Consider the following 26,594-nt stretch of genomic DNA (forward strand, 5'->3'; position numbering starts at 1 on the left):
AGATTGAAAAAGTTTCTCTAAAACTCTCCTTCTCCTTTGTCTCTTTTAAATGATCTAAAATCTTAATATGTTTACATTACTAATTCAAATATGTCTAATCTTATTAACATAATTTATTTATCTTAATTTAACATAATTATTAACAACTAATTAACAAAAAGCTTTTTGGCTATTAACAAAAATACATGGATACGGGCTTTTATGTTTACTTTATATTGACCTGGTCAAGAATTTAGGAACGGTCCCCTCAAAAATGGGCTGGTCTCCAATGAATAGATCTATATTTCAACATAACTCAATTTCCATTCATATTGGCCAACCCAAGCCCAAATTCCAACAGTATTGCCACTATAAGAAGCAACGCAACCTTCTGGAATGTAGTTTTGTGGAACTGGAAAATATAGAAGAACTAAATGTAATTAGGAACTGGGAAAATCTGTTTGTTCTTCGGCCTTGGTTTTGTGGAATGTGCATCAGTATAACATTAAGGTGATGGGATATGGGATTTCAGTAAACATTAGTGCATCTCATCATTCAGAGAAGCATTAACTTAACACTTGTGACCGATCTTGATAACATGACATTGCAAACTTAAATTTTCCTAATAACATAACACTAGACATTTTGAATATATCTCTGTATTTCACTGATTGTGGGAAACTCAAAATAGATAAATGCAAAGGACCTTAACCACTACTTGATTAAACTTGAGTGTTCTTTGTGGTTAGAATGTCAGATGAATCCTGGTGCATCATGATCACTTTTAAGTCAGCCTCCTCACCTGATTGCTTAACCTATAACTAGGCATAATCATTGGACTCAGCCAGATGTGAATACACTCAGAATGAATCCTGGTGTTGCATAGCTATCATCACTCACTACCTCGGGTTATGGACTGCTTTTGAGAAACTTTACAGATACCTACAGGGAAGCAAGCGCAGGATGGTCCAAAGACTGCAGTGGGCAAAAGAGAAGGCTCTGAAGTACTTGGTTATTGAAGGAGACTCCCAAAAAATCACTAACTATGTTCAAGACACAAATCAATCTACCAAATTGCAATACTGTCAGGCTGTTTTGGATGAACTTCTGAGGATAGGCAAAGAGCTTCATAGTTTTTCGGGTTCGTTCTTTACCAAGAATAACATTAGATTAGCTTTCATGTAAATTTTGTAAAGATTATTAGAGGTAGAAAGATATTATTTCAGAGTAATTAAAGATCTTGTTACAAGAGATAAAGTCGGGTATTTATACATATACCTGACACAAACTTTTGTCAGTGTATTGACTGACATTGACCATATACTCTTACATACCCCCTCAAGCCTTTACAAACAGAGTAAAGGCTTGAACATAGCACAACTAGAAACAAATACATATACCCCCTCAAACTGATAACAACAAAGAATCAGTTTGATGTAACAAGTACTCGAACAACACAAACAGACGACAACAAGAAAAAGCCTGACAAGGTATAAACTATTAACAGGAAAACAATTTCCCTTCTCAAACTGACGCAACCAGAGAAGGAACAAGAGTAAACTGCAACAACAAATACTAGCACCAGAATTTTGAGAAACTGAACTCATCACCATGTCCCAAGACTGAACTTGTTGAATAAATAGTTGAGGCAGAACCATGGCAACAATGGACTGCAATATTAAAAATGCACCACACTCACCATATACAGCAGAATAGAACAGCTAATAGTTGATGAAGGATAAGCAGCATCAGATGAAGAAGTTACACAACGGAAGTATGAGCTCCGGATAGTTGATGTAGTAAGTAGAATAAAACATACTGAAAAATTTATTGAGAAACCCTTAACCAAAATCTAAGGTGAAGAAGTAGCACCAGTTGTGGCATCAAGGTTACCAACAGTTGTAGAAACAGAACTAGCAATAATTGCGCGTAGCATTACTTATACACAATATGATGAAGTGGAAATCGTTGAACCTTTTTATGTAACAATAGAACTAGCAGCAATACAAGTTGAACAACAACAGAAATAGTAGCTTCCGGTATTTGTTTTGGTGTTCTCTGTTGGTTAAGAGACTCAAATTGTTTTTGGTGTTCTCTGTTGGTTAAGAGACTCAAATTGATATTTAGGAACTGGTGTTTGTAAGACCAGATCTATAAAGGTATTGATATGACTTGTTTTGAAGTAACAAGTCATATAACTGGTTATTAAAATGTTTTTAGAACCAGTTAGGTGTTGAAAATAATTACTTCATATGCTAAACACACATTAAAAAGAAGTAACAATGAATAAATGGGGAAAATTGTTATTAAAAAGTTATTACCCATATGAATGTTGATATTACCCGGAAGATGCTACTGCTGTCAGATTAATGTTGAAGTTGCTGCTATTGTTGTTGATTAGTTGATTCTTTCGATAAGAAGTTGACATTGTTGTTGTTGTTGCAGTAAGTTCTGGCCTTCAATTTGCTTCAGTTCTCATACGACTAGTTGGTATGATGTTGTTGTAATTCATGTCTACCCACTGAAAATACATCTTTGGGACAAAACATTCAATAGAAACATCATTCAATAACAGAAGCTCCCCATATTTCAAAACTTTGGATTGAAAAATATTTATCCAATGTCTGTAACGTCAAAGATCTACCACAGTAAGTTTACAAGGAACAAAATGGCGATGAAATATAGATCCAAGACTCAAATTCATGGAATGCGGAGCCAAAACGGAATCGGTGTCAGCAAAGAATCATCAAATTTGTTGTTTCTTTCACTAATCCGTGTAATTGAAAGATCAAGAAACGAAGATAATATAGAATAACCTCTTTGATAACATGAACTTGGAAGCATTAGCAATTTCAGTATCAAATCCGAAATAATCATTGACAGAATAGAATAATCATCCATGAGTAGTTTGATAAGATGGATCAATAACAAAGATTCCAAAACTACAATAACAAATTTACTGATTCTAAGATAATTTAACGAAATTTTGCCTCCATTCTCAAAACTAGAAACCAACAGACTCTGATTTGGGAACAAAGTAGGAATTCTAGTACCATAAGGAAGTGATTTTAGGGTTTGAATTGAGTATTTCAATAGTGAGATATGATACTGTAATAGATTCAAACTAGGTTGTCCTAGTATCAGAAGGAGCAAAGAATACTGTAAAAGATAATTGGAAACCCTAAAAAATCCGAAATTTCTTTCAATCACCAGTAGCAGAAGAACTAAGAATGTTGTTTAAACAAAACATCAGAAGAATTACCAGAAGTAGCTCCTTCAGCAGCGGAAGACAAAATTGATGTTGATATTGTTCTTCACCAGTAACGATTTAATTGAAGAAATTTTCAGAAAAGAATAACTGAGTTATTCAAGAACAGATAGGGTTTTGAAGTTTAATTGAAGAAATTTAGAAGATTGAAAAATACGGTTGAAGATATGAAGATTGATAATGCAGAAAGTTTGAAAGTGTGATTGAATAATTTAGGTTAGGATCGAACGAAAATTTATTTAGAATTTCTTACCCGATTGATACCATGTAAAGATTATTAGAGGTAGAAAGATGTTATTTCAGAGTAATTAAAGATCTTGTTACAAAAGATAAAGTCAGATATTTTATACATATACCTGACACAGACTTTTGTCAGTGTATTGACTGACATTGACCATATACTCTTTAAAGATACGGCATAACCAATCCCAAATCTGAATACTGAAGTCACAGCTCCACGGAGTAGGTTCCATATAGGGGTGTCAACGAGTCCGGGTCCTCCCGGGTATTACTAGACCCGGACTCGGATCCTATTTATAAAGGTCGGATCCGGGTCCTAACGGTTCCGGGTCCGGTTCCTACACTTGTGGACCCAGAACCGAATCCGTTTAAATATCCGGGTACCCGCCGGTCCCGGGTACTCATTGTGTCTTAAGAAAACTATTAAAAAAACCTCAAAAACTTAATATTTGTCTCTTTTTGGCTTGGATTTAAATAACTTTTATAAAATTTATTATTATTTCTTATTAATGTACTAAATAAAGATTAAATGTAAGAGAAAATTTTAAAACGAGTAAAATATCAAAGCTAAAACTAGCAAAAACATGAATAAAAGTATGAATAAACGGGTACCCGATACCCGCGGGTACCCAACGGGTATTACCCGTTTGGACCCGTTTAGATTCGGGTCCAATCGGGTAATTACCCGTCGGGTCCTAAGTTGCTAATGGGTCCAATACCGGATCCGGTTCCGGGTAATGGGTACCCATTGACAGCCCTAGTTCCATATAGTCCTGGTCTGATTTGCAAACACAACATTTGGATGGCATTTCATATCCCTGTTTTCTTTTTATATCATCATCAACATAAATTCCCTGTAACAGCTTCCAAATATTACTTGCAATACTTGGGTGTAAAGAATATCTCCATATATGAGAAGACCAAGTTACTTTATGTTCCTTGAATCTTAACTTATCCACTGCCATTGATGGTATGAAATTTTCCACTGCTATGCAAATGCCACACTATTGAATCAGTTCCACTGTTAATATTACGCATTTTGTCTGTCTGCAGATGCTGTTGCAGTTGAGTAGGGATATGCCATTCATTATCATTAATCAAATCTTGGACTTTTAACTGCATATTATTATGAATAAAATCTGTATAACCTACTTCATGAATTAAAGGAGATGATCCAACCCATGTATCAAACCACACTGAGATGTCATTACCATTGCCAACACTCCATGTAATGTCTTCTTGTAATGCAGTCCAAGCCTACCGTAATCCTGCTTTTACTGAAGATAACTTCCATCCAAAGAACCAGATTTCATACTTGTTTTTGAATTTGGCTGTAAAGAACAGTGCCCATTCATCTGAAGTAGAAATCAATTTCCACATCATTTTCATAAGCAAAGCTCTATTAATAATTTCTAGTCTTCTAATTCCCAAGCCATCTTCATCATATGGAACACAGACTTTCTTCCAAGATAGAGTTTTATACTTTCTAACATCACCATCCCCTGACCATGAGAAGTTTCTTATTAATTTTTCACAAATTTTAATGATAGAAGATGGCCATTTGTAAATTGCCATATTATACAAAGGATAACTGCATAAGACCGATTTAATGAGCACTAGTCTATCATCATTTGACACTTTGAGTCACTGATGGATGCTGTGATCAAAGTTTTATAGAATAAATTAAACGCCAAAGAGTTTAAACAAAAAGGCAACAAAAGAAGCTTAAAGTGAATCCCCATAGCTAAATAGTAAAGGCTATCCTACTAAACCAGTCACCTAAGAAAAACTACAGAGAAAAGTCGAGTGCAGTGTTGCTTTTCCTTGCCACAGGCCTCCTACTGATCACTTTCTGTTGAAAGTCGACTGCAGCTCTTCTTTTCTGCTTCTGCAAAGGAAAATAGGCTTTCGCTAAATGACGTACATACTATAGAAGAGAAATATTCAGGAACTGAGAAGGGAACTCCGATGATCTTCATTTTCGTGAATGACTTGTTATTCCAATCATAAGAATAAAGAGACATACTTTATATCGCAGTTGGATTTTGTTTGATGAATTTCTAGGATCAATTGGTTGGTACCCGCAATGGAATCACAGTAAAGAGCTTGAACTGGATTTGTACCCACAGAACTAGATAAGGTAAGAGTGTGTTCAGTCCAGTTTTCATTACCAGTCTCCGTAGATGTACGATGATTGTCATCATGTATCCAGAGCTTGACAGCGGATGCACGAATGCTGCGTGATATAGCTAAACACCCATTCACTTCTGACAGACGACCACGTTGCTCGAATAAAGAACCATAATGACAATGGAAACACTGATCAACAATGAACTTAGGAATTCGAATCTTCCTGAACTTCTGACTTCCAACATCAATTGCCAATATAAACATAATATCACCATCTTTCATATTGTCACTCTCAATCATGTCAGGCAACCAATATATTGAACCATTCACATAAACAGAAGGTGATGCGAGTCGATATCGAAAAGGTAAAGATGGTACCTCATCAATCCTTCTCCATGAATTGTCACCTAAAGTCAAGACCTCACACACGATGGGACCGAAAATGGTATGGCCACCCTCTTCTTTTACCGCTTCCCAAATGCATATGACTTTGTATTGGTTAGTGGCAGGATCGAACCCTAAACCATGAGCAAAAGGAAAATATTCAGCATCATCTCGTAATGTTGAGATAATCCATGGTGTTACCTCTCTAGTGCTAATATTGAATATGCAAGCAGCGTCCTCGGAATCTTCAATGAAACAAATCAAACCATTAACAGCTCCAAGTATTTCACTACACTGGAAAGATTTCGATCTCCTTATCGTGTGAATGGTTGATAAAACTCTGCCTTTACCTTCAGACAGTAAGTCCGCAGTTTTGAAACACACTGGATACTCTTTGTAATTGGTGACAGCAGTTCTGTTTTTCGGCTGACTTTTAAGGGGCGGAACAATGAAAAGAAGACGCTTACATGTTTTTGATCTGGTAAAATGTAAATCACTGAAGTATGGATCTTGGATTAAGGTGCACCAGTATTTCGATACGCACTTGAACCGCACAATGGACTTAGCTGGGAGTCTGCTTAGTATATCACATACTATGTCTTTATCAAATATACCAACACTACTAGAACTGGCAGTAGCCGCGTTTTGAATTGCCTCTTTCGTATTACTTCTCCGCCTCTTCTGCGACATCGTTTTCACCTTTCCTCTGATCCCTCCATCTTTATTTGCTGTCCCTGTCTTTCTCATTTCGCACAGTACCAGATATCCTATCAAACAAATCTGACAAAACATGTGTAAGGGAATATCAGTTTCTACCTTTCAAATATGAAACGACCAGTATCCACAAGAAATGCATTACCGAAAATGATTACAAATGAAGAAAATTAAAATGAATAATTGAGCAATTTTTAATGCAACTCTTAGTTAGTGACCTATACAACTCAGAATCCTGATTCAAAAACAAACAAACTCAGAACCCATATTTCCAACGATTCAACAAGTGGTGTTCCGTAAACCGACTGTATAAAACCGGCAACACATGCTTACCTACAACATCCTTATAACAATCCAAAAGAACACAAAAAATAAAATGACCTAAACATTTTCGTACAACACCCAATAACAATAAACTAAAACATTTTGCAAGAATCATAACAGATGACTGTAATAAGATATCATACCTTTTGGAGACACTTGCAAAATGGTGGTGGCCCTGTTAAGTGGGTGGTCAACTGATCATCAGTCTTATAAGCTCTGATCCTATGAAAGAATATGAAAAGAAAGATGTTAAACAGTAGTTTATATATGACCCAAAATGTAGAAGGCCAGAAGACAGAAATAAATTTGATACTCCAAATTCAAACCTATGTTTGTTTCATGGGAAATCTTGAAAGACAATTTTTAATGCGTTGTTGGTTTTCTAGGTTTCACTTTGACTATAATCTGACTTTTCACTGCAGTGGTTAGTACTCCACGTTGTAGCCAAAAGTCTCAGCTTTGGAATAATCTTTAACACCTACTAATCTTGCATGGGTGCAGTTAGGCCACAGAAAGGGCACTTTCTCTTTCCCAACTGCAGGCTGATTGTTACTTTCACAACAGCCCAGCAGCAGCAACAGCTGCTGACTGAAGCCACTAAATAAAGCACTTCATAGACGCAATAAGAAAATGTTAGCATTGCTTTGTTTCATTTCATAAAACTTCACTAGCATCCATCTGAAAGTTTTCAGTTCAAGACAGCAGTTCCGAGAGCTTGTCAAAAATCATCGACAGGTTTCATCCACCCAACAGACAGTGATAAATGGGTTAGTTGAACTCGGGAGAATAAGAAATCATCAATATAATCTCTCTTTCATTATTGCATGTAAATTACATTTGGTAACAAGATACCACTGTTGGAATTTATCCCAAGAGCATAACAAAAATTAGCTGCAAAACTTCTTCGGCGCTTTAACTAATCTGGCTATCGTGAGAGGCTTTGTTTGAACCTCTTCTCTTACTTGTATTGGCTACTGGATATCACACGGGTACCACTTGCAATTTTATCTTTGCAGGTGTGAAATGAGAAGCTAACCTAAATCTTAAATTTATAAGGCAGGGGAGACACGGCCATGGAATAATCTGACATTCCAACATTGCTAAATTTCTGGTGATCACATGAAATTTTGTTACAACTCTGACTTGGATTCTTTATCTTCTTCTACAATAGAGCTTGCTTCACTCTTTGCCTGAGTTGAAGTTGTAATAGTCTCTTTTGCATCATCTATTTCCTCACCAGTAATTCTAGCAGTGAATCGACGTGCTTCTAAATCAAGGTCCGGCCACTCAGTAACAATTCTTTTGGCTCCCTGCTCAGGACAAGAAGAGTAATGATTATATGGATTTTGGAGTTAGATACGTGCCGTCTAGCCTAGAATAAATCAAGCAATTTGAAACATATGAACTTGAACCAGAATCCAATAAGAAGTCCAAATATGAAGTTCCACAACTCAGAAATACCTGAAGCTTAGGCTCCTTTGTCATGGGATTGTTACAGAGATCAATGGTCTTTGCCCTTGCTTTTGTGGAATTTCCACACCACGACTCACACCACAACCATTCCTGTGGGAGAGAAAATATCGGTACTGTATGCTGCGCATAGTTCGGAAGATCCTGGAAACATGAAAAGAAATTCTCAGTCCTAACTAGGTAATAAAGTGACATTATCAATATGTAATGTACAAAGACACTTAGACTAGGCAAATTAACAACTCATTACGAATTTGAGATCATTGTCCAAAATGCCTAATTTAAAGAAACTGACCAATTTGATAGCAACTTTGTTATGCTCACCTGATCAAGATTAGATAAACTGTTTGGGTCCTTGCTGAGAGTCTCATAAAAAACCCTCAGATTGTCTCCTGCTGCAGTTTGTCGGAACTTTAACAAATCCACCACATATAATGCACTACAGAAAGAATCACGCATGTAAGAAACAGACTGCTTTGCAGAGAGACTTCACAAATCCTAGAATATGTCACAAACCCTAAAGTATGTCGGTAACTACCTTATATGATATGGCCTTCCTCGCAAATGCTCCTTCCAGAACCCCTACACATAACATTAAAAAAAAAATGTAAGCTCAGTGTTTTAATCAGCATAAAAAGTACAGTTTTGGATGGTATTCATGTAGTTAAGGAGGATATTACTTGTCTCCAAAACCGAAAACCATCCATATCCTTATTGTTATCACAGAAGGGTGTATAGCCATAAGGTTTTCCTTTCATATCCATGTCATACAGCTCTCCCATGTCTGCCCTGACAATTTGATCGGCATCAACGAATATAACCTGCATAGCATGCATCAACATTGTCAGAATCACATCTGTGAAAGACAGATCAGAAAAGGAAAAAACATCGTCGTATTATATAAAATGTACCAAGTCAGGAAATCAACTGACCTTTTCCAACGAAAGTGGAAAAATAACATCAAGGAACAAAATTTTATATGCCCAAATAATTCTTTGCTTTTCCTTCTGTTTATGTAGCCATGTCGGCCACTTGTACGTGATTAACTCGTACTCGAATCCATACTCTCGTGCCATATGTGGTATAATATTCTACACAAAATAATGAAACAAGAAAACAAGTGCTCGTTATAGACTTTACGCACTTTTTAAATCCATTTACAAGAGAGTTTTAATTGAATTCTCTTTCAAGTATAGTTTTGAGTAAAACCTTAAACTGAGGAGAAAGATAATTCTTGATAAACCAGAACTTCACTGGCCTATGCGTATTCTTAAGAACACTCAAAATCATGATTTTAAGGAACCGTTCATACCTACAAAAACAGATTCATACAGTTATGAAATTGTTTGATAGAACTGAATATTATATCTCGGTTCAGATACGAGGGAGAGAAACTTACAAGTGCCCAGAAGCAACTGAAAATATGTTAATGGTCTTGCCATGTCTCCCATCCTTTCGCTCCTGAAGGAAATGGGTAGCAAGTATTAAGCCAATAAATTCAGCAGAACAGAAAATAACAAACCAAATTAGCAGTCTATGTTTTCTTATTCTCTACTATTGCCCACCTTTTGCACGATCATTCTATATGAGTCTGGTTTGCATTTATACTAATTATTCTAATCATTTACTTATCATTCTTACTTCTCTCCGTCTAGCATACATGCAATCCCTGCTTTCTCTTAATCAGAATTGAGAACCGACATCTAAAGAAACCTCACTTCAGCTGTATGTGGTGTTACAATGACGTAGTGACAAGAAGAAGGATACACTCTGCTAAAAATAGATATAAGTTGGACCTCAACACATTATGGACCAAAATATTTTTATATCGGTAGTAACATTAGTTTTAGAAATATCCCAAAACGCACAAGGAATGCAGCGTTGTTTCTGCCTAGCGGCCTTCATTTACTCTCCACTACAAGGCTTTCACTGTTTGCAATGTACACAGACTTTGAAACCACAACGCAAGCCTTGCAGTCTTTCATGGTTTTGCTGGTACAATTAACCTATATAATGTCAAAATCCGATTTGTGGTTCAAAAGGTGCATTTGTAGTTCAAATGTTGACCCATTCTTTAAAATTAAACAGATAATAATTGGGCTTCCATCCCAGTTTGATTTTGATCTTAAGATCAACAATTTTTTTTGCAGATTTTACAGAGACTGAAATCAATTTATTTTACAGGAGAAGTAGATAATTACCACAGAACCTCCTTTCCTCTTTTCATGTTCACTCCCACCAATCAATCCAGATGCCCATTTCAGCAAATTTGTATTCCAGCTTTTGGAGTTTCCCTGTAAAAGATTAACAGAGAAGATAGATTCAAAGATATATACAAAAAAAAGAAAAAAAGAAAAAAGAGAGAAGAATACTGTAACTCATGGACCAGTCTCTCCTAGAAACTAACTTACAGGGCATGATTGTCAGAGAATCTAGGTGATTTGGGACTTTTTTAACACTATCATTTGCAAAGCTAGGCCTACAAGCAAACAACTTCTTACTTGGGCCGAAAAAAAACAGAACTAAACCCAACAAATGACCGTTCACTAAATACCTGGTCTGACACAACGTTGAAACCTGTGGACACAACTCTCCTTGAAACCAGCTTACAATTATATACTTCACATATCCAACGACTTGGACAATTTCTTACAGAGAAAAGTACATGCTATAGCAAGTATATACAAAACCTAACCTTCCTTTCGTCCAAGGTGTTAGCATCATCAGATGAAGATAATAACTGATCATGCTCCCTACCCTTTTTCTTCACTACTTCCAAATGCACTAGTTTACCCCGCAAATCATCTATGGTTATCTGCTTTCTGAATGGTAGGACTTCATCTCCATCTTCGTGTTCCTCAAGTACATATAGGTCAGAGCTTCTACCAGGCGCAAGTTGCAGGTACCAAACCCCAGGAGAGGCTTTCATTTGAAAGTATCCTAAATTGGCCATGACAAGCGTATCAACCAAGTGGGCCCTGCTCTTAGTTCCAAGAATCAACTGAAGACCTCGAGGTGCTTCATGGTCTTTTTCAGAACAATGACCTGGTCATGAAATGTTTATCCATAAGAAACATATTATAATTACAGACACAATAACTGGAGATCATTCCTTAACAATGCAAAACCTTCAGGGAGCCAGTGGACAAAAATTTAGTGAAAACCTGCATAAGTTAAGAATTACCAGTAAGAACAAGCGATTCAAGTTCATAAACGGCTTGTAATGTCCGTGTATCACCTAGGTTCTCGAGCACAATATTATCCAAATCATATCTGAAACATGATGAACAGATAAAAGGATTAATATTTCATGCCTTAGTTGTATTGGTAAGAGAAAAAGAAGGAAATTTAAAGCAAACAATTTTACTACTTATGTTTTGGTAGAAACATACACGGCAATAACAGGCTGCACAAGCCATGGCTCGGGAACATCAAGATTCATTGTCAGGGTTTTGGACAACGGCATATTTGCAAAGAATGCTTTAGGACCATTAATTGCAAAGTCAGAACTGCTAAAGTCATCCTATAAACAAATGTAACAATTAGGATAATACACACAAAGAACATTAAACTTGTATGAAAATGCAAAGTTGTTGAAAGGCATTCACAATACCATTGTTGGCAATACAAATCTGTAATAATTCTTTAGAGGAATGTCAACTAGGGAACTCTGCCATAGACGAGAACATGAATGTAAGTTAGATAAAAGTTATATGATAAGTTGTGAAGAAAATTGAAGAGACTAATATATATACAGATAGATAGATATTTAAAACTGGTAGCATTCTACTTTTGCTTTATGCTTATGTGAGAAGTTTAATGTCTTGTTCGCAGGAAACAAAGTACTTTTAAGAGCCTTCTACTACTCACCATTGGATTAAGCACAATCCTCATGCTTGGTTGAACGAACTTGGAAAGCAAACGAAGGAGTGGAGCAAGCTTTTGACCCAATGGACTTAATGGGTCAATGACCGCATCAATATGAATACTTGCGTCATCATTGTTAAAAACAACAGCACTATAAAACAAAAAATGAAAATCAGAGTTGACAATAGAGGCGAAATTTTAAACAGTCTAGATTGTTATAACTTATATGTCAGTGAAATAACGAGCAAAAGAAAAAACTCAACTCAACAGGTATCATATTAAAAAAAAATGTAATTTTCAAGGATGTATGCCTAAAGAGAGTTGGTTGCAAAATGAAAATTCAAAATTTTATTCAACCACGACTACAAGGTGACTAACAACACTGCATAAATAAAAATCATCTTGTAACAGGATCGACAGTATTCCCTAGCTAAATCACAAAGAGGTTTCCCATAGCTTAGTCGACTAGTTACATAAAATGCGTATACAAAATGAGACATTGTTCAAACAATCTTTAAAGGCATGCTCTAGGGGCTGCAAATCGGAAAAGGTACCTTCTGAAGAATACCTATAAAACTATGAACTTTTAACATAATTAAGGTAATCTGAATAGCTTATACCTAATAAACGTCATAATATATGCTGGACCTAAGATGAAACTCAGACAAACTAAAAGACTTGAGATATCTTAAATTTTTACGACATAATATTATCAGGGGTCGGTGACTATATATCCTTAAACTTTAAAGAAATAGGATACCTGTATTTGGCATTCAGAACTTCAAAACGAGCACTTTCAGAACTCCGCTCCCGCATAGCCATTGAAGAAGAAACAAACATGATAAGGTCGCTAAGGAATTTGCTGCAGGTACCATTTGAATTAGAAGTTAAAATCTTCCACCTTAATATCATATAAAGTTTATAAACACAGTATGATGAGTAAACTCATAAGATAATAATGAAAGCAAAATACACGAGCTTAAATAGATAAATAAACTGAAGCAAAACAGATGAAAGCAGTTCCAAGAAACTAACAGAGAGAAAAGGAGTGGAAACAAGAAACACAGTTTTGACAATGACAACGTTTGTCACATAATGGCAACCAAACTAGGCACCATATAAACAATTTTTCAGTCAACCAAACTCTAGAAGAAATATGTAAGGCCACCCAAAAACCATACACCATCATTATCTCCTTCTGGCATCAGCATCTAGTCTAATTGAAATTCCTAAGACTGGAGCAGCTTTTCAACCAAGATCAACAAAAACACTTACTGCTGACCCTTCATTGTTCATTGGCTTTACTGCAAAGCTGTGTTACAAGGACACGCCTAAAAGAAATATTCAGCCGTGTCAATACGTATTTACTCGGACACGCGTACTAATACTCCCAATACTTCAAGATACAACTCAGTTAGAAAACTTTGAAAAATTAGTTCCAAATCTGTCCACTGATCTTGCTCTAGACTTTCTCCCTTCTTATCACAATTTCTTCTCTCTGGTGAAGTTTATGTAATGCCTTATCTTGCAAATTCACTACCTTATATAGTTATATATCCATGTCAAACTGCTAAATTCAATGATATTTATATTGTCTGTGCCATGTCCACGTATTTTAGTTTTTTAAGTTGTCGTGTCGAAGTAGCGTATTGGATACAAGACACCGACACCGTGTCCGTGTCGTTGTAACACAGCTGCAAAGAAAGGTCTGGCCTATCCGCTTGTAAACTGAGTGGTTTCTCTTTCAATTGAAGACATGTTTTGCTCACTAGATTTTTCAATAGAACTGTATCAGTGATCCTCGGAATTCCATCAAGTTCAATCATGAATTGTTCCCGTATCATTTCAGTGGAGGATTAGGATTTGTTTGGCAGAAACGTACAATTAGGGCAAGGATTGTGCAAGATATCCAATGCAAATGACAACAGAGCTCATAGAACAACAAAGAGGTTATCACAATATATGCATTACATGCTAATACATAAACAACATTGATATTGACAGACCTTGTAAGGATATCCGGGTCCATATCATCCAATTTTGTTTCTTCGACAGCTTCCATTATGTGTTTTATTCTTTGTCCAAACTCTACTGATTCTAGAAGATCAAGATCATATCGCGAGAAAGTGCTCCCGCGGGCAGGAAGCATGATCTGTAATATAGAATAAGAAAATGTAAGCAACAATGAAAATATTTGATGCAACTCCACCGAAATCCATACGGTAGGTTTCCCAACCTAACAATAGCCAAATATAAATCATATAACACCCACCCTTCCATTAGTGATCACTCCAGTAGCGCCAAAGTCGAGCCCCATTTCTCTATATAGAAATTGTGAAACCTGCATATGGAATATGAGAACTCAATTAACTTACACCACACATGCTATATGTGATATTCTAAGGCCTTGAGCAATAAATTTCAAGAGGCAGTTAATATTGGATTCCGGAATTCAAGTGGAGATGTGAAATACATAACATCAATCACGAATCCAGCTCACCTTTAAAGCTATTTATCTCAAAAGAAAAGTCATAAGAAAGAAAATGAGTACAGCTTTTCAAACGGACAGTACAGCGCATAAAAAGATACCTTATCCAAATGGCTCCTAACCAATTCTTTGGAAACATCTGATAGAGAAGCTTCAAACTCTTCAACAGGCAAGTTATTTGCTTTGGCTAGCTCGATAACTTTCTCCACCGTAAACAGATTGTCCCTCTCAAAAAGTACACATAGCTGGTCCAAAAACTCCAACACATTTTTTTTATAACTGTGTCCAATAAGAAAATAACTTTTAGCTTTATAGGTATGTTGAACAGAAACTGCCAATTTATGGATTTCATTGAGAGGAAATTCCGATAATTAGAATTATGAGAGACATGACAAACCTGAATTTGGCTACAGTGAAGCGGAAAACGTTCACAAAAAGAGGAGTTGGTGATCCTGCAACATCTGCGGTGGTAAATAATGCCCCGAGACGGGCTCTTTTGGATCCCCCCATCTGCATTAGCATAACCCCTTTCCAGTTCAGATAACAACATATAGAAGAACAGACATAAAAATAAGGAATATAACGAGAGGCGCAATCAGAAAATGAAGAATAATAACCAGGTAATGTATTCCTTCGCGGAGTAAGTTTATCCCTTTTTTCGATGTTAGGTTGACAACAAGGAGATGAGTTACTGGCTTCACATCATCAACAGCTGAAACATATGTTGAACCATGAGAAACATGCGCAATAAATGACCCAGAGTAACAGCACTTATGGCAAGTAAGTAGCAGTATCTGAAGTTTCAGCAAGTCTTACTTCCAGGAGAGTGCAAGTAACTTATATCATTTAGCACAGAATCACTTCCAAGAATGGAGGCAGCAAGCGATTTAAACTTTTTTTTATTCTTCCCCTCACCAATAATCTACATCATCACATAAGAATGGAAGAGTTAGCTAGTTGACATGCTTAATAGATAAACAAGACTACCTTAATCCAAGATAGGAGGGTCAAGTACTTGACGGAAAAGCAGATGTACCTGTGGATTGTAGCGACGATAGCCATTTTCAGCAAGAAAATGGTCCAGAACATCAGTGTGCGAGTTTATATGACCATAGTAAACTTGTTCCTGAATTCTGGGTAGCTCATCATTCATAGCATTTACCACAGCATCCTAAACAAAGTTGGATTTTAAAAGCATTATGATGAGTTGTCACATGTATTCGAGAAATACAAATAAAGGTAGACAAAAACATGATACCCTTATAAGACACATTTGGGAAAAGATCTACGGTGCAAAAAAAAAAAAAAAAAAAAAAAGCTGTAATAACGATGATGATCTAACTGTACAAACACCCCTTATGTGCACCATTTTAGAAGAGGACACAAGAAAACACGTTCCAGGCATAAAATGGGTTTTTGGTGATGCAAAGTACTGTATAGACATTTCTTGAGGAGTGCGGCTAACTAGGGTTTAATACTTGAAAATGGAGTCGGAGTGCTAGAGGTAAGAGTCATAACTATTTGCAGATTAACCTAATAGCATCTTGGGTATTCGGCAAAAAATCTCAAAAAAAAAAAAAAAGGTTGAACGAACTAAGAAGTATGTCAATATATAGGAAGCCACAAAGGGAGATTAACGAGAAAACCTTAAACAGGAAATATCCATACAACATCTACAGTTGCAACCGTAATATGATGCAAAAACTATGAATCAGTCACAACCCCAGGTAGCTAAACATGTCTGTCAAAAATGCCATTACATACCTCAGTTGACTCAGAGACAAGCCCGTTCATCAAGAGGCAACATTTCAACTTGAACAAGCCAAGGTTGAAAACCAAAAGGGAGCTTTCTTCAGCTCTCTCCTTGAACGTCAGCTCCTTTTGAAGTTTCAGTAATACATCTTGAGGTGGAGATTTTACCTTTGGTCTGTGCAAAAACCGATACTATCGTTAAGCCAAACAAAATAACACAATACATGATGACAAAGAACCCGTCCGGTGTTTAGTATAGACTAAGTAAGCAAATAATTAATCTGCACTGATGCTTGGATGAAATGAATTTCACTGAAGATCCCAGTACTTGACATACAATATTGTTTCAATAAATGCTCCTTCAACATGATGCACCTCAAGTGTTTCTTCAGTAAGATCTTCCTCGCTTCGCAATTTATTTACCTGCAAAAATATGTACAGAGTTACAAAACACAATAGAGCTTTAGATCAAATGTCCTGCTGATCCACTATGCTAAATTCCAAAACCAGAATGATTAGACTTATAAGAAAAACTGCAAATCACCCGACTCACATTGCTCAGAAACTGGAACGCCAGCCGAGGCCCATGATTCTCCTCAATATATAAGAATAGACGTGTAATCTGCACATGGATATAGAATTAACCCACAGTTCACTTGTCCAACACAACCAATCAAAACAGAACGAAACATAATGGGAAAATGAAGCAGGCAGTTGATTGTATATGAGTGATATTTTTATGGTTATGCGGAGCACTCGTCTATCGCCCTTTTCTTCTTCTTTTATTTTGAAGCATCGTCTATCACCCTTATGGACAAAGACCATTTCATCTTTCATACAGCTTTATTTTTTGGTTGACGATGTAATTTGTAATAAGATAATAAATATGCTACTGCCAAACCTAAATTGACCCAGTGCTGCATGAAAATAATTTCAAACATTGTCATCCAGGTACGTGGGAGAAACTCATGGATTTGTGATTTTGTTGATTTTGAAAACTAATAAAGATGTATTTTCATTATTTCAAATTCAACAAGTGAGAGTTGTGATTCAAGACTAGTAAACAACTTCATTTATGCTCAAACATGTGAACAACTTCTAAACCCTGCCACCTTTATGCTGATGAACAAACACAGTAATTCAGAAAAATCAAAATAAAAATTACAAATATAAAAAAAAATGGAATCTCAAGATAACAAATTACCAGGCTGGATATATCCTCCATACTGTCATCCTTCCCTGCAGAGGATAGAGGTAGTTCACCAGCGTGCTCTTCAATCTTCTTGATCAACTTTGCTGAGTAGAGTATGACACCAAATCTTATGGGAAAATTATTTTCATACATTGATAAAATCGTGTCCACAGACTGAAAGATGCCAAAATGAAAAAAGAAAACAACAAATCTTAGTAACCTCAGCAGAAACACAATAATAACGAACTGGAAATAGTCAGAGAAACTAGCTTGCCTCAAGCCCACAGACAGAAGCTGGATCAAAAACATGAACTGCATGAAACAAATTTTTGCGGATATATCTCATTTGGCCAGGATAAACTGGCATCAAAAGCTACAATAGTAAAAGGAACAGTGTCAAGCTCTGAGCACAAACCATGATAGCAAGGATTGAAATAAATGAGCTCTGAATCCACATATAACAAAAGTAAGGACCTACATCATTTAAGTTGCTCCTCCATCGCTTGTACAAATCATCTTCCTCCAGATTGTTGAGATAACGAACGTGGGTTGAACGAAAATCAACCCGAAATGAACTCGCTTCAGAAGGTGGTAAAGTTGACAGAAGTTTTTTTATAGTCTGTCTTGGAATCTGAAAATGTTATTGAGTTAATAACTTGGAAACTTGGCTCCTCAACAACTGGTAAAATAAATTAGCGAAGATCAAACATAAAAACTGCATCGGTGATAAAGCATGGTAAAGGCTACGGTAAAGTTCCTCGTAACTGAGAACCACATAGCAAAGGTTATGTCGATCATCCGGACATTCTGGTACTCAAAGAAGAAAACTTCATAGGAAGGCCTTTGGCTTACTCTCTCTAACACGTTACAACGAAGAAGCAATCAAGTTTACCCAACCTCCTATTTCCCCCCTACTTTTCCTCCTCTCTTAATCGCTGGCATACCAACCAAACTATCTACTATGATAACTACATCATCACATACCAAGCAACCACTAATATTTTCAGTCAGAATCTTGTGTTTAGCGAACCTGGACCCCGCCAAAATACTGAGGATGGCAAATGGACCATTACATGTTGTCCAACAGAAAAAAAAATTACTTATCTGCAGAAACTTATACACAAGCATCTTTTGCACTCGCAACTAACGGCACACCGAAGAAGGATATCACATATAAAATGGCCATTCCTGAAGCATTAACAACTATAACGGCTAAGAAGGAAGGATCACATGTACATAGATGCTAGTGAACTGGAAATGATCTGAAAACACTATAAGAGGACAGCACACGACATTAAGAAGAACTGACTTATTCGGGGATAAGGATGGAGAAAAATAGATAAAATTATGCCACCGTATGACCAAATCATTAACAGATGTAAAATTAAGGCATGAAGGAGTGGAAGGCTGAAAACCTTAAGGTAAAAAAGAGAACTTGCTTTACTACCTGAATAAAAGATACTGGAGAAATCATGTGTGGATAATTGCGAAGATGGGCTAACAGAAAAGGTATGCCATCTACAACTAAAATAAATCCAAGTCAAACTGAAGATTGACTGGAGTTTAGGCTTTGGAAAATGAATCTCGCAAGTAAAGCAGTAAACAATATTACTGACCTTAAGTTTTGAAAATTGATCAGCCAAAGAGATTTCCTGATGAACCATGTCAAGCAACCTGAGGCAATAAGATACCCCAAATTAAAAAATAAAATAATAAAATACGAAAGATATTAAGCAAAACCAGTCAGGTGGGGCCTTAGGTGGGAGATGATGAACCTTCATTAGCTAGCTGAATATATATTATGTACAAACAAATACTGATTATAAAATATTCAGGTATAACCAAAAGAACGAGCAATAATCTTGCCAAAAACATATTTCTAGCTAGGTTAAGAAAACATTTACAGAAATAATTGGAAACTTGGTTGAGCACTGCGAAGTTATAAATAAGAGCCGTCGTCTTAATGAAGAGAAAGTTCATAATAATGTCAAATCCACAAACTAGTTTATGAGCGACATAAGTATTTCCCTAAAGAACATGAATGTAACTAACAACTTCTAGTTTACACTCCAACCTCATGGACAATTGCCGATTTCACTTATCAGACAACCCTCCCACTTCTAACAGTTGAGAGCCGATCCAAAAATGTATGTTCATATGACATCAATGGTACGAGAAATCCTATCAGCATTTAATCTTGTGCTACAACACTGACCCCAATATGTAGATATTATCTAGAGTTTTCAGTCTGTTCAAATAACTTTAAAATCTCCAAATTTTTTCTTTTTTTTCACAATGTTGTGGGCAAGAAGATAAAGTTCAAACGCTACACCACAAGCTCAAGACAAGTGAGCTGACACTTTATGCCCAATTTCATGATAGAGAGTAAAGATAAAGGAAAGAATGACCACTCACAGCACATTTCAGGAGTAAATTTTTTTATAGAAAGTAGCAGATAAATATATTTGTGCGTGTGTGTATGTGTATGTGTAGAGAGAGAGAGAGAGAGAGAGAGTCAAGAAACATTACAGATAGAGATCAATATCTTCGATATTGATTAAAGCACCATTCACAGCCATTAAGGACTTTCCAGGTGGAATCATTCGCTGGTTAGCTAGAATTTCCTCCTTAATAGACTCATTGATCTGGCAATTGAAAAGAAGAGATTAAGTGGCATCAACAGAACACATGTAACTATGACAAATACTTCATACATTTACGACAGGAAATCCTGCCTAAGAAGATGCTGTACCTTCATGCGTGACAGGGATGAAACTACAGTAGGAAAATTTTGGTTGATCTCCTGCATCGACTGCAAAGGATCAGAAGCATGAACTATCCTCTGTGCAGTTTGGTGCCCTAAATCTGTAAAAAGGATGGATATTAAAAAATTGCGGAGAAAATATGAAGACTACAAGTCGACAAATACAATGAAATTTACCTTTTAATTCCCAAACATCCAGTGTTTCCGATACTGTTGAGGATAAAAGATAATCTCTAAATGCCATTATTTCAGCTGTCATCTCAGGCTTGCGCTCCTGCAAATTCAAAGAAAGCACACAAATTACAGTTGCAACAGTAACACTTTGAGCTATCATTCGCATTCAGAAAAAGTCAACGAACAACAAGATGCTGTAACAAGAAAAAAGAAAAAAAAACATTCAATACAGAACACTGGAATTGAGAAAGGCACCCCAAAATAAGTCGATCAAGATTATAATATATCTCAGCAGAGATATTTTGAAGAGGGGTGATACATCAAAACCATGGCTCCATGTCGACAAGGTATCATCAGTAGAAAACAAAGAACAACACATTCAGGACGAGCCTACAGCTACAAAGTTACATTTGTTTACAATTCACCAGGAGCTATACTATTACACACTTGAAGGTCACAGTACTAGAAAATAAAGCCTCCAAACCTATGGTTCCGTCAAGTTTGACCACCTCTTTATTATTACTTAATACAAAACCTGAATAGCAACCATAATATGACTGGAAAAAAGGTTCACTACATTATATAGTAAAAATGCAGGCATGTTTATCATCCATAACCACAATATGATGGGAAATTAATGTACTAGCCAACACCACAGGTTTCACTGCATGGGGTTTCTTTTAAGTTTAACAAAGAAAGGTACTATATATATAAGAAATTTGGGGGATTTCATTTAGATTGTAAAAAGAAACATTCAATACAGAACACTGGAATGGAGAAAGACACCCCAAAATAAGTCGATCAAGATTATAATATATCTCAGCAGAGATACTTTGAAGAGGAGTGATACATCAAAACCATGGCTCCATGTTAACAAAGTATCATCACTAGAAAACAAAGAACAACACCTTCAGGACGAGCCTACAGCTACAAAGTTACATTTGGTTAAAATTCACCAGGAGCTAAACTATTACACACTTGTAGGTCACAGTACTAGAAAATAAAGCCTACAATCCTATGGTTCCGTCAAGTTTGACCACCTCTTTATCATTACGTAATACAAACCCTGAATAGCAACCATAATATGATTGGAAAAAAGGTTCACTACATTATATAGTAAAAATGCAGGCATATATATCATCCATAACCACATTATGATGGGAAATTAATGTACTAGCCAATACCACAGGTTTTACCACATGGGGTTTCTTTTAAGTTTAACAAAGAAAGGTACTATATATTTAGGAAACGGGGATTTCATTTAGATTTTAAAATACAAACCAATATTTTGGAGAATATGAATCCTCTAACATCTTGAGTCAGGTCTTCAGTCTGAGGATCTTCTAGAGTAACACCTGAAAACCGGATAAAGTAATGTTAAAACTGGCTCATGTTGAGATGTTGATATACATAATTATACATGATCAAAATCCAGAAAGATTTGAATTTCTACCCTAATAACCATAGGTAGAGATAGGAAACTATATGTCAGAGATAAAGGCAAAACATCCATATAAAAAACTCAATTTTCGAGTCTTGCAGTTCTAAAAGCAAGATGCCTAGATGACTTATACAGTCCAGTTATTATAACACAGGCAACTTTCTGAAGGCTTCTAAACATGAGAGATAATAACACAAAAGGAGGCTTCTACTGTCATATGACTAAAAGATCCAAACGAGTGAATGTACGAATTATCTCATAGCAGTACCATGCCCACGCTTTTTCAATACAACGAAGAAAAAGTAAATGTACAGATGTTGCTTCTTGGTAGGTATCTGGTCAGTGGCAACTAAATTTTATGCATACGTAAGAAAACAAAATAAATATTGCCTGGAGCTTTTAGAAAATGAACTAATGCCTGACTATACCAAACTAGTTAAAGTATTAAGAGACAGTATAATGGCAGATATTTACTGACCACTAAGAATATAGAAACAATATCTCATGATAGACTGATGTACACCAAGACTGTATCAAGCATCGATGAAATAAAAATTATATTTGTCTTAAATGACGATATTAAAGTTGAAATAATTGTACTTGAAATAATGCTGTGTTAGCAAGTGTCTCTCACTGCTTAAACGTTTACTAAAGGCAATCTCTAAAATTTTATTGAGCAGAATAAAGTGTATGATCTGATTAATGCAGTGTCTGCTTTGGGTTTAGAAGAAAGGTTTAGAATACTTAAGAAGAAACATAAAACACCTAAAATGGGTCTCAAAGGAGTGTCCTGGGCTACATGTACAGATTTTAGCAATTGAAATCCCTACCTGAAATAAGCCCCAAGTTGAGTGAACATGTATGAAGAGAGGGTAGAAATTATATTCAACAAGAGAAGCAAGTCGACAGGGTTACAAGGCTAATGTTATCTGTCATATTATAGTGTAGACAATTTTATTTAATATTGAGTGCTGGTAGTGAAGACACGACAAACAACTCTTAGTTCAAAGCCTTGAATCTGATCTACAAAGAAAACTGGCCTAGCCAGCCAATCGAGATTATCGAGACAATTGCATCGATTTACAAGATCGACATCATAAAACTACAACGTGCTGACCGCTCAGTAACTAGCTGTATGATGCTAAAAATTAATGATACCGACCTTTCTTTATTGCACTGTCGTCCATAGCTTTGTACTCCATATTTTTCAATGCAAGTTCTACACCATAACCACCCAAGTTAAGGGCATCCCCTGTACCAACAGCACCACAGGAGCCAGTTGTTGCTTCACATCCAGAAGGTAATACAGGCCTGACAACGTATTTAACTCTTCCCTGGATACATTAGGAGTACTATATCAACATGCAAGCTATTACTTTAGCAGCAAATGAGCCTAACAGTACCTAGAGCCTAAAGTTTCAATTTTAACCTACCAATAGCATCAAAGTAAAAGGTGACATGGTAATGAGATGAGTGAAGATTTCAGACAGAACAACAAAAATAAGCAGCGGACATCTGAAAGGTGTTATTAATAATGAAGACAACTCCAGACCATCTAAAGCTAGAAAATCTTAAGTACGGACAGACATTACAAATCAGAGGATATAAGCACCCCGTGCCTGATAAAAGAGACAAAGACGGTACCCCGTGCCATGCAGAAAAGACAAAGACAGTAACTAGGGAAACAATGGGGTATAGCATGAGCCCTAAATTCTGTAACCTCGTGATAATACAACAACACTATAAAATGAAACAAAAACGGTTGATACAAGATCAGTTAAATTTATTTGCTGCAAAAAATGCACTATCATTCAAGGAATAGATCAGACAACTTTGGCATTCAAGCAACTACAGCTAGAAACCTTCGTGACCAGCCAATGAGAGCTCGCTTTGCGAATAAAAAAATTAGAGAAGCAATGGTGTTATTATAATATAAATATATGGCGGATAAGTTGCAGAGTTGCAGGGCTGACACTATTCCAAATTCTGATAAGATACAGGTACACTAGCAAACACTCGCCATAAGAGAGCTTCAGGGCGCCAGTTCCAAACAACTGTAAACACATTCTTTTATGACATCAACCTTTCAATCTAACTATATTAATTTTCCATTCAACCTTTAAAGCCAGACATTAAAATAACGTTACCCACAGAAAAAAATACACCATAATACACATGCATTGTTGACTAGAAGGTTCAAACAGACCTTTCGAGATGCTTCGGCTAGGACGACGTGAAAAGCTTTAAAACAATTTGTTCCAAGTGCCCCGTACAAAATCGCAACTGGACTCTCAGTAATGGAATCAAAATGCACATGATCAAAATCATAAATTTCAGGCGGCTCAAATGAATCTCCAGACCTGGTAACAGAAGAGTAATTTTCATAAGGATGCAATTTTCAACGCAAGTTATCCTAATGAGACAGAGTGATGAGAAAAAGAAACAAAGAGAGAGTAGAACTTACGATCCCGTGTGCGAGTCAAGCCACAATTGCAATTCGGAAACATCAGAGTACAGAACCGCACCAGTATCAACCCAGCAACATTTTCCATTAGGACCTTCTGGATTCATGCCTATCAGCATGTTATCTGCTCCTTTGCTTCCAAAGCTCTCAACACCTTCTTCTAGAGTGTCGGCAGCCACATGCCTCGAGTTGGATTCATCTGCTTGAGGAAAAGAAGATATAGATTCTTCGGCTAACTGCCGATAAAGCACTAATCTGGGGGATGACGACCGGAGAGTGAGAGAAAACTCAAATATTGATGATAAAGGTTCACTGAGAAGGGAGCGTCCAAGTTTGGCAATTTTTTTAGCACAATGTTTGGCTGAAGAAGTTTCAGAATCATTCTCGGAACGTAGCCAGACCTCAATGAATTCCCAGAACAAGTCCTTCCATTCTTTAGAAAGCAATTCACTATCAAGAAACACAGAATTAGAAATCATCGGAGGTGAACGCTTGATAGCTTTAGAGAAACATCAGAAGCAATTGAATGACATGTGAAAAGGTTGACATCAAGCAGTCTCAACAATCTTTTCAAAGGGTTAGACTATTACATTCCCCCACCTAAACCGTCAAATGCCACAGGCGATTGCACATAAATAACACGAGCAGAAGATACTAACAGAGTCAAATGCCCCACAAAAGTATATTTAGTTCATAAGATATAAGTGAATCTAGAACAATTTGAACAATGAGCATGCAAATAAAATTTACCATAACAAACTCATCGAAAATACCTTTCCTGCCCGAATACAGAAGATCCATACCCTTTTCAGTTGCATATATATCACCCTAATAGTAAATGTCAAATCATTTACACCTATCCTGAGTAGCGCCATTACCATCTCTACTTTATTATCAACTTCGTTTCATTCTTATCTCAGTGCATGTAATCATGTGCTCTGTTGAATCAGCTAACATGGATATTGTCAACCTAGTTACCAGTTACCACCTTAGAATCTACTCATGTTACTTTCATGTTCAAAATTCAAGTTGTTTGAAAGAATTAATGGCAGCGGTTACCGAGAGGAAACCCTCTCTGCTGACCTCAACATGTCACTCTCATATTGTTTTGGAAATCTCAGATAGTCAGATGACTTAAGACGATCTAAAGTTAAAAATCCCACATGTCCTGGATAATTTAATCATGATAGTTACCGAGAGGCAACTCTCTCTGTTGGTCCTTATATATTGCTCCTAAACTGTGGGGAATTATCTCAAACTTAATTAACTTTCGAACTACTTGAATGATGTGTACAAAATTTTATTTCAAGTCGGGTGACTCTTCAGTGATATGCAATGTCGGACTAGGGTCACTTAGTATTCAGATGCAGGGGGAGAGGACATTCCAACTATTCAATGATACACTAAGAAAATTATCAACAGGAGACGAAGGACGAATCTTGGAAGAGAGAAAATGAAAGAGTGTAACATACCCGGCTTCTAATAGTAATGGAGTTCCAGACCACTTAGCACGAAGAGCTACCTCAACATTCTTTGGGCGTCGATTCTCAGAAGCTACAGGACTTCCAGACAAGCTAATAACGATAGTGACAATCAAAACCCAAACTGTAATATACCTTACAGATCTGGAACGAAGACCCATTACTTTGATCTTGTGAATACAATTCAATTTCTCTAAAGATTCATGGTTTTGTTGTGTGGGAGTGATCTGATTTTGAATCTAATTGATCGGAGATTAGGGTTTTGTTTTGGTTTCGTATGTTCTATTCAGAAATTCTGTGTGTCTTCTCTTTGCGAAGACTTCAGAAGATCTTGTTTAATAAATTGAATGCTATATCGCTAGGACAATCTCCAAAAGAAGAGGGGTTTTAGTGGAAAATGAAGTGTTATTAGCACCTTTTTTCTTAATTTATTACGAGGTGTGCCTTTTTACCAAGAGGCTG

At 36.4% G+C, this 26,594-nt stretch overlaps 2 protein-coding genes and 1 long non-coding RNA gene across 3 annotated transcripts; all 3 read right to left on the minus strand.

Moving 5' to 3' along the window:
- Positions 1-1,179: 1,179 nt before the first annotated feature.
- On the minus strand, positions 1,180-3,636 carry LOC113283370. Its single transcript, XR_003327442.1, has 2 exons — positions 3,242-3,636; positions 1,180-2,603 (listed from the first exon to the last, which is right to left on the minus strand). It is a non-coding gene; the product is annotated as an uncharacterized LOC113283370 (long non-coding RNA).
- Positions 3,637-5,243: 1,607 nt separating this feature from the next.
- Positions 5,244-7,256, minus strand: LOC113278026 (putative F-box protein At1g32420). The gene is made up of 2 exons (XM_026526972.1): positions 7,183-7,256; positions 5,244-6,781 (listed from the first exon to the last, which is right to left on the minus strand). Exon 2 carries the CDS (start codon positions 6,746-6,748, stop codon positions 5,492-5,494), a length of 1,257 nt encoding a protein of 418 aa, XP_026382757.1. The 5' UTR covers positions 6,749-6,781; positions 7,183-7,256; the 3' UTR covers positions 5,244-5,491.
- A 555-nt stretch (positions 7,257-7,811) lies between these two features.
- Positions 7,812-26,480, minus strand: LOC113283371 (UDP-glucose:glycoprotein glucosyltransferase-like). The gene is made up of 37 exons (XM_026532604.1): positions 26,124-26,480; positions 24,652-25,101; positions 24,394-24,547; positions 23,350-23,521; positions 22,028-22,101; positions 20,750-20,846; positions 20,561-20,673; positions 20,338-20,453; positions 19,425-19,482; positions 18,287-18,439; positions 18,083-18,181; positions 17,821-17,982; positions 17,170-17,238; positions 16,954-17,039; positions 16,629-16,791; positions 15,901-16,035; positions 15,681-15,786; positions 15,482-15,576; positions 15,262-15,374; positions 14,966-15,143; positions 14,649-14,717; positions 14,383-14,528; positions 13,137-13,238; positions 12,380-12,527; positions 12,123-12,179; positions 11,902-12,032; positions 11,694-11,782; positions 11,205-11,554; positions 10,711-10,803; positions 9,909-9,970; positions 9,719-9,821; positions 9,442-9,600; positions 9,190-9,330; positions 9,048-9,091; positions 8,834-8,948; positions 8,501-8,653; positions 7,812-8,349 (listed from the first exon to the last, which is right to left on the minus strand). Exons 1-37 carry the CDS (start codon positions 26,291-26,293, stop codon positions 8,170-8,172), a joined length of 4,905 nt encoding a protein of 1,634 aa, XP_026388389.1. The 5' UTR covers positions 26,294-26,480; the 3' UTR covers positions 7,812-8,169.
- Positions 26,481-26,594: the final 114 nt, after the last annotated feature.

Source organism: Papaver somniferum, chromosome 5 (assembly GCF_003573695.1).
Source record: "Papaver somniferum cultivar HN1 chromosome 5, ASM357369v1, whole genome shotgun sequence".
Classification (NCBI taxonomy): Eukaryota; Viridiplantae; Streptophyta; class Magnoliopsida; order Ranunculales; family Papaveraceae; genus Papaver; species Papaver somniferum.

Excerpts from the sequence above, each read along its gene's own strand:
- LOC113278026 (XM_026526972.1), bottom strand. The coding sequence starts at position 6,748 with ATGAGAAAGACAGGGACAGCAAATAAAGATGGAGGGATCAGAGGAAAG.
- LOC113283371 (XM_026532604.1), bottom strand. The coding sequence starts at position 26,293 with ATGGGTCTTCGTTCCAGATCTGTAAGGTATATTACAGTTTGGGTTTTG. Across the intron at positions 15,375-15,481 it reads GCGAAGGAATACATTACCTG|ATGGGGGGATCCAAAAGAGC; the intron begins GTTATTATTCTT and ends ATGCTAATGCAG. Across the intron at positions 11,783-11,901 it reads GTGCAGCCTGTTATTGCCGT|ATATGATTTGGATAATATTG; the intron begins GTATGTTTCTAC and ends ATCATGTTTCAG.